This window comes from Poecilia latipinna, unplaced genomic scaffold, assembly GCF_001443285.1.
Source record: "Poecilia latipinna isolate Pla-1442-1.1 unplaced genomic scaffold, P_latipinna-1.0 Scaffold330, whole genome shotgun sequence".
Taxonomy (NCBI): Eukaryota; Metazoa; Chordata; class Actinopteri; order Cyprinodontiformes; family Poeciliidae; genus Poecilia; species Poecilia latipinna.
Genome location: NW_015112946.1, coordinates 310,165 through 318,566, shown reverse-complemented (window position 1 = coordinate 318,566; position 8,402 = coordinate 310,165). Strand labels below are relative to the sequence as shown.

Genomic DNA, 8,402 nt, shown 5'->3' with positions numbered 1-8,402 from the left:
AATAGGACACCCTGTACTAACCCCATATAAAAATAAGCTAATATCAAATTTGAGTGTAAGAATGAACCATTTTCCTAAAGCTACATCAGCTCAGCAGTCTTTTTTTTTTTTTTTTTGCTCTTTTCAGTTTAGGTGGTAAAAAAAAAAATTAAGCTTAGTCTTTCAAAAAGATAAAGTGACATGGTAAAAAAGAAATATATGTGAATGAATTATTTACAAATACTTTCTAGAAATGGATTACTTCAGTGTCTTACATAGTCAACGCATAACTATCAATGCTGGGTTAATAAAATAGTCATCTTATACTATAAAAGTAAATCGCTGCCATCCAAATCATAAATACTAAATGAATAAACTTATATGCAGAATAGTGTCAACAAACATTGGTAACTTATATTGATTGGTTTCTTCAGATTAAGTGTACCTTACAAACTGGTTTCTTTTTTAAACATTTCAGTTATAAAACAACAGTAATAGTGTCAACTTCCTCTAAACACTAGACTTTCTATCAGTTTTTAACCTAGCTACTTGAATTTGCTTAACTTTTTTTAATGGTGGGTAGGTGATCATTTGGGGGGGAAAAAAACCTGGATCATATAAAAGCTAAGAAGCCATTTTTGACTTTGCTTTATGTTGCACATACAGAATCCCAATAGAACAACTTTGAAATGTGTGGTTTTAGTGTGAAAAAAATGTGGAGAAGCTCAATGGGTATGCTCACTTTTGCAAGGCCTTGTACTAAGTGTACATGCAGTTCAGTCACAGCAAAGAAAACCTCCTCTGTTATTTGTGTCATAGAGTTTCTCTAACAGTTGCCCATACTTACCAGCGCTTGCAAAACGCAACAATAAAGCATCAAAACACACATTTCCATGCTAATAAAGACAAAAAACAAATCCATTCTTCATAAAATCTAAACTTACAGACTCATGAAAATGCTAATTCTCCCGCTGAAGAAACCTAAACAGGACTGCAAATGAAAACAGTCAAGCAATAACCAGATTTCTGATTACTCCTTTTATACCACAGCTTTACCGAATCCCAAAATAAGCACTGCCAAGTGGCTCACTAAGAAAAAGGAAACTGAGACGACGCTTCTAGGTTCAGGGCTTAAAAGTGTGGCAGGATACAGTAGATGAGAGAAGGGATATAAAACAGCAGAGAAAAACCTCTTTCAAGAAAACAATTAAAACGGTGAAAAACCTCAAGGTGACAAACATCTCAGAGAATGGAATAAGAGAACAAAACGTGATGGGAAACAGTAATGTAGTGTGGTGTAAGGTGCACATAAAGTCAGTTTGCAACAAAGACAAGGTGCTGAAAGAAGAAGAAATGCCAAACAGCAACAGGAGAAGGATAAGTGAATAGAAGACAGTCTGAGAGGAAGAGACAGTATTTACCAGATTGTAAGGGCCCAGTCAGCCAGTGGAAGTGGAGGAGAGATTGTGACTCTGAGCCCTGGGATTGGCTGCCTCTCTCTGGAAGTACTGCGAGGGTGCAGAGCCTAGCTTATGGGCCACTGCTTTTTTAAGGGTCAGGGAACGGGGAAGGTTGGGAATATTGAGGTGTTATGGAGGAGTTTAAGGCGGGAACACAGGGGAGGTTAGAGAAAGGATTAAGGCAAAGATGAGCAGAGCAGAAGAAGAGCGCATGGGTACCAAAGAGAAAAGACGGTTTACTTGAACAGGACAAAAAGACAGCAAAAGGTAAAACAAAATGCGCAAACACAGACTGAGACTAAAAGACAGAAAAATGTTGGAACCGTTATCTATTATTGACGTTTTACGTTTTTGCTAGGTTTTGAACCAAATTTAGAAACTAAAGATGACTACAAAATGCCATACATATAAAACTGAATTGCTAATGTGCATAGCAAAAACTGTGTTTGAAAGATTAATGAAGAGAATACAGCTGAAGTTGTGTAACAAGCCTTTACAGTTACTCATAGTCAGTCAAAATTTCAGAAAGCCAATGCTTACTATACACTTTGTGCCTCCTTGTGATTGATAAATATTGATATTTAGGGTTTTAGAGGATGGACCTTGTGAAGAAGAACTGTTTTGTGACAAGACCACACAGTGTTATGACACACAACAGAAAGGCAACACTTACAGAGAAAAAGGAAAGCGAAGAGGAGAGAGACAGGGAACAAGTCCTGTTGTCCTAGTTAAGCAAAGGTGTCCTAAATGTTGGTCTTTCCTTCCTCTGTTTGTTATCGGGGACTTACTTGATTCTGGGTGAAGTGAGGACCTCTTCCCTGGATCTTTATGCAGCTGGATGCCTTTTATGGAGAAGAGGGAAGCAGCTAGAAACACAAAGACACAGAAAAGCGTGATGAGACAGTTTTTGTTGAAAGCCATTGAATATTCAGTTCATAATATTAGCACTCACTGTCAGGCAACGATTGAACGTGCTCTCCCAGAGTTCTGAAATACGGGTGTCTTAGTGCCTCCTCAGCTGACACACGATTCTTTGCTTCAAACTGGTGATAAACAGACAGGGATGCTAATTATTTATCCTTACTTTTCTTAGACTGCCTCACCTTCATCAATAAAAAGAAAGGTACTTCACCTGTAAGAGCTTTAACAGCAAGTCAAGACCATCACTGTCTATCCTGTGACAGAGAGAGAAGAAAACGGAGGGTGAGACGAGGGTACGTGAGCTCCTGATTAGATCTGGCAAAAATCCTTTCAAACAAATCTAATACTTCATCTTTTCATATCACAAGAACTTCAACAAGAAGTACACAGGCTGTCTTAGTCAGAGTACCTGGGTGCGTGGTTGACAATGGGTTCAGCATGGTAACGGGGGAAACTGTACGTTTTAAACTGTTCACTTGTCGTTATTCCGGGCCATGTCGCTTCTGTGGGAGTACCTATTGGAGGGAAAAATTAATAGTCAACAAGGGGCGTACTCAATCAAAAACATAAAATGACGAGGCAAAACAAATAAAAATATCCGGATCTGATGGATTTCCCACCAAGAATACGAAATATGAGGTGCAGTTCATCCTCCACAGTCGATCCAGGGAACAGAGGTCTGCCTGTGATCATTTCATAGAAGATGCAGCCAACACCCCTGGAAGAGTAAGATAAAATACAGTTCAGGTAAGAATTAGAGCACGCAAGGCAAAACGCACAGAACGTCACATATGAGTCAGCATTAATGTGTTAGGTGAGAGAAATAGGCTTTAATGCGAAGCCTTATGAATCTTGCATGATGCAGCTAACTGTAGAGCATGACATTTTGATACTATTGTACGCTTTGTCTATTAGCAAACACTATGCGTCTCAACAGTGCAGCCTCTGGGAAAATAAACCAGACACAGATGAACACCAACAGGAAGAGTACCGGTAATAAAACCTTAGATTTTGACACCAAATATGTCTACATGTGCAGAAAACATCTGATCATTTGAAAAATTTAGTTTAAGGGAACCACAATTTACAGTACCTATCACCGCGAAACTAATAACACCGCCGTGAGAAAGGAAAAGTAAACAATAGCATGTTCTTCTTCTGACTACGTTTCAACTTTTAAAGTCTTGAAATTTATCTGCAATAGAGAAAAAAAGAATAGACTAAAAACAAACAGTAAATATCAGTATTTGTTGAGCTGATATGTTTTCTCACCACATATCAATAGGTGTGGAGTACTCGGTCGAGCCCAGGAGAACATCTGGGGGTCGGTACCATAACGTCACAACTTCATTTGAGTACGTCTTTGTGGGGACAGACTTGGCCCGAGCCAAACCTAAATGGAAACACAATTTCTTTCATAAAATATTTTCACAACTTACAAAAACAATATTGCTCAAAAAAATGTCTTGACCTTTATATACCCTTATGAATATGTTTTAAATTTGAAGTGTTTGGAGATGAGTTTCATCACATTTTAAGTCAGTGTGTCACCTTCCATGTTTTACCAGAGGGGGGCAGTGTTGGGCAGATATCTAACAACCAGTTCATTCTGAACGTGGAGGAGGTGAGCCTACTGTAGTAGACTGTCAGGTCTGAGAAATAGTCTCAATTTAAGAAGCAAAAATTGTGGGTTTCACAATAATAGTCTCATTGTTAATCTTCAAACTCTGGTGACAATGAAACACAACAAAATACATTTTCATTAGTACTAATAAAGGGTTATTTGTCCTGATTCAAAGGAAGTTTATGTCATTCAGCCACATAACATAACCAAGGGAAAAGTATTTTTTTTCTTAAGTAAAAACATTGTAATTACGTCTGGGAATTCAACAAATTTAAATGTTGAATCCTCAAACTTTATTTGAGGATTTTGGGTTTTTTTTTTACAAGTAAAAGTTCAGTGAGTTCAAACAGCGGCAGACCACATTCTGCTTGTAGACAGTTAAATGGTGCCTTACCAAAATCTGCCAACTTGAGCTCTCCTTTCTCGTTGATGAGCAAGTTCTGGGGTTTGAGGTCTCTGTGGAGAACCTTCCTTCTGTGGCAGTAGGCTAGACCTCTTAGAAGCTGGAATAAGAAGATCTGAAAGAGGCAAAAGGAATATATGACTTAATGTAGTTACAAAAAAAAATAGGCGGTATGAGCGGAGATATTGTTCTCCCCTTCGTAACCTAAAATACTTCCATTAAAACAATATATACCACTAGATATAGCTGCAATGGAGTAATCAAGAAGCAATTAATAATTAAAGTACAATTTAATCACATTAATTAAGAATCTTAATTGACTTCACTGTATTAGTTCCCTGATTCTCATTATAATGGAAAACCCGTGCAAGCATTTTTGACCCATTTTTTCCTCAGACAAAAAAGGAAGCGCTCTTCCTTCTGTAATAGAAATGGGTTTTCTTTTTAAGTCATGCTGTTATGTACCCAACGGATGCAAAACCTGGAAGCTACCTTGACGTTGTGAATACTCATGATGCTCCCACAGTCATCCATATATTGCTTGAGATCTTTTTCCTGTTAAAGGTGGCAGGAAGACGCATTAAGGTTATGAACATCGCTGTCCGTAAAACACTCTGTGCAGATTAGCAGGTACCTACCAGATACTCAAACACCAGAGTGAGGCACTTGTCAGTGTGGATGATGTCATGGAGGGTGACAATATTGGCGTGTTTCAAGTCTTTCAGCAGAGACACTTAAAAGAAGAAACAAAATGAGACATTAGAACTTACACTGACATCGCTTTTACAGCAATTAAGTCAATTCTTCTTCTTCTTAACATGTATTGTGTTTATGTTAGGGGTAGCATGAATGTTTTGATTGGAGTGCAGTACCTTCTCTTATGGCGGTGCAGGGAGCTCCTTCCTCATGCTCCAGGCGTATCTCTTTCAGAGCTACCAAATTGTCTGTCAGCTTGCTTCGGCCTTTAAACACTGTGGCGTAGGTGCCCTGCACACATGGAAAGCGCGAGTGCATTTGTGAAATCTAAAATCTGAGAGCTGAATATCGATTGAACTCATTTTCATTATTGATCTAACCTCGCCCAGCTTGTCCAGTTTGATGTACGTCTCAAGTTTCCCAAAGCCAATTTCAGACTACAGGAGGACAGAAAAGATGGGTTAAGTCAGGCTGATTCACTGGATCTTGTCACGTTGTCACTGTGCCAGTTTGGATCCGTTTTCCGTGCGTCTTATTTGCAGGTAAAGCAAGCCTTTAGCAGTTCATTACGCTAATTGTCTCTTGAAATCCTCTGTGTCATGGTTGTTGGACGTAAAATCCTGTAAGCTATGTCTGGGAAGAATCTGAGTCACTAAGCCCAGTTTTAATACATAGGTACATTTGTGCCTAATTAAAAGTGCAACCCCTTGAAGACCTGCCATCAACACAAATCTTCATAAAGTTAAACCATTTTTGTCAAGAAAAATAAACACTCAGTGGCAACTTTTTCAGGTAAACTTTCCACATACTCAACTGAAACCCTATGTTGCACAAAAACTGCCCTAATTCTTCATGCCATAGATAAAATCTGGTAACTATGCTGGCCATTGGGGACACCGATATGTTCATGACACCAGTTTGGAATGACTTTGGATTCATTACCTGGTGCATTGACCTGCTACAATCAAAAGATGAGTATACGGCAGTCATAAAAACGATGAACATGATCAGGAGCTCAGGTAAGTTGTGTCATTTAAACTGTAATTAGCTTGCACTAACCAGACAAAGTGTGCCAACAAAATATCTTCTCCCCATTGCACCACCAGCCTGAATACAAAATAGGATGCTTTCATATGTACAAAAGATTCTTGCCATACCACCTTAATGTCACAGCTAAAATCAAAACTCATCAGACAAATGAAAGTTTTCCAATTTGTTATTGTCTACAGAACCGCCGACGCCATTCTGGTTGTGCGTGAAAGTCTCAGGAAATCGTCAGCCTGTGAGGTACCGTCAACATTGCCACTTTCAATTTCTCTTTAATTCCCTTTCTTCACCAATTTGAACTTCAGCAAATCATCTTTATCAACTGCAGGTCTTGAAGACATGTGACTGGCTGATTTACTATTTGTGTCAACAAGCAATTGAACAGCTATACCTAAAAAAAATTCTGATGAGTGTAATTATTTATTGTAACATGTATATTTTCAGCCTTCTACATATTTAAAGAAATTAGACTAAATAGAAACAAATATGTGAAAATAGTTACCGTAGGTTTTTAAACCATTTCTATAGAGAGTATTTTCTCCATCAGAGTAAACTCTGGATGAATCCTGTCTTGAGTTGATATCCAACAGGTTCGACTCTCGCTGTACGTCACCCCCGAGTTTCCAGGGCATGAATTATTAATAGAAAAGGCTATGTCAAGCCGTGACAGCCACAGGCATGTCAGGGTGTATCCTTCTGCCTCTTGTTTACTTGTCTCTGTCAAACATATTTAAACCATGTTTTAATTGTTTGCGCAACAAACCCCACTATCCCATCGGAGCATGCATGTGAATGCCAGGTCAGTGCATGCATTTGTACTTATGCAGGGGGGAGGAATATCCATTGACCAACTTAGCTGATGAAGCATGTGATCTCTGTAAGGGGAGTGGCAACATTTTAGCAAGTTCAGAAACAGGAACAGAACGAAACAAATGATTGGGATTAGTGCATATTGCCATGCATAACTTAGCTAATTTAATCAAATTTGCAATAGAATGCAGTTCTTTTGTACCTGTTGGCAATGACTGTGACTTTGTGAACCTATGTCTTGGTATCCGCCCCAAATATAATTCCATTGTGCATCAATGCACAAAACAAGGTCTATAAAGTTATACCTACGAACATTTGGTGTGGAACTACTTGACCGGTCTGTAAAAAGTCTTGACTTCAACTAGAAGATCTGCGGGCTAAATTACAGCGCCGGCTCTGAGCCAGACCTTCTCCTCCGACAGCAGTGTCTGACCTCACAAATGCACTACTCAAATATCACTCTCCCATAAATACGCTAATAAACCTTGTGGAAAGGTTTCCCAGAAGAGCTGGAAGGTGTTTTCAGGTGGACTGGGTGGGTCGACTTCATATAGAACTCTACAGATTATGAATTAGAAATACTTCAAGCTCTAATGTGAGTTAGTTAGTGACTCTCCTTCTGGATGAGAGTCATTTTCATGAGTAAAATTCAACCTATAAGGAAAAAAACCGACATTAACACCACGTTGTCTCAGTCTAACCTGATTTCAATCCTATACTACAAGTAATAGTAATTTAAAAATCTTGTCTACTTCAAGTATCCCTAAAACCAAGACAGACTAAGCTTTTTGCATCAAACCTACTTTCTTCAAATGGTCTGCCCTCTGAGTACTTAATGCTTTGTGCACTTGCAAGCAGTGAGTGAGTGAGTGAGTGAGTGAGTATGCACTTGCTTGCATATGCTTTCGATGTCATTGGGTTCATTTCTTTCCTAATGCTTCAGTGAGCTTACTCAGCAGAACTAGGTCAGAACAAGTTTTAGAGGCAAAATTAAACTAACGGGAAAATATGAGCACGAGCTTTGCATGAGTCTGTGCAGGGACAGTGGAGGCTGATGTACAGAGAGGAACCTCAAGCAGGAAACGCCAGAGCTGAAACGTCTGCAGCTCTGACGAAAATGTGTACTGAGAAGAAAACTCCATTAATTCAACAACATTTCATTTGCAATTACGGTTCTTTTATGCGCTGCTTGTAAGAAAGCTCAATGCTGTGAGAGAGATGGATCGAGAGTGTTTGAGTGGGAGAGAGAAAATGACGGCTTTCTGCAAAGAGAAGTGGAGGATGGCAATGAGAGGCGAGAGTAAAGAAAAGCCCTTTTATTAACATGACGAGCCCAGGTCATGTTAGAACATTGCTATAAACAAGTTGCAAACCCCCTAATACTACAGAACAGTTTTAGAAATAAAAAATAAGCTTTTCAATCCAAGCTACGTCTTCATTGTGTAAAATTTTATTTTACTGG

At 38.9% G+C, this 8,402-nt stretch overlaps 1 protein-coding gene across 7 annotated transcripts in view; it reads right to left on the bottom strand.

Annotated features, from left to right (window-relative positions):
- LOC106949196 (cyclin-dependent kinase 17-like) overlaps positions 1 to 8,402 on the bottom strand; it is a 52,025-nt gene that overhangs the window by 4,887 nt on the left and 38,736 nt on the right. For 4 of the 7 annotated variants that reach the window (XM_015035310.1, XM_015035313.1, XM_015035317.1 and 1 more), the window contains 12 exons: positions 5,464 to 5,520; positions 5,260 to 5,374; positions 5,026 to 5,120; positions 4,880 to 4,942; positions 4,379 to 4,502; positions 3,633 to 3,753; positions 2,981 to 3,078; positions 2,770 to 2,875; positions 2,572 to 2,614; positions 2,392 to 2,482; positions 2,228 to 2,305; positions 1,401 to 1,522 (listed from right to left, as the gene is read on the bottom strand). In XM_015035310.1, coding sequence (XP_014890796.1) covers positions 1,419 to 1,522; positions 2,228 to 2,305; positions 2,392 to 2,482; positions 2,572 to 2,614; positions 2,770 to 2,875; positions 2,981 to 3,078; positions 3,633 to 3,753; positions 4,379 to 4,502; positions 4,880 to 4,942; positions 5,026 to 5,120; positions 5,260 to 5,374; positions 5,464 to 5,520 — 1,095 coding nt within the window. In that variant the 3' untranslated portion in view covers positions 1,401 to 1,418. Of the gene's footprint in view, positions 1 to 923; positions 971 to 1,400; positions 1,523 to 2,227; positions 2,306 to 2,391; positions 2,483 to 2,571; positions 2,615 to 2,769; positions 2,876 to 2,980; positions 3,079 to 3,632; positions 3,754 to 4,378; positions 4,503 to 4,879; positions 4,943 to 5,025; positions 5,121 to 5,259; positions 5,375 to 5,463; positions 5,521 to 8,402 lie in introns of all 7 variants that reach the window. The other 3 variants (XM_015035311.1, XM_015035316.1, XM_015035312.1) reach the window with 2 other exon arrangements.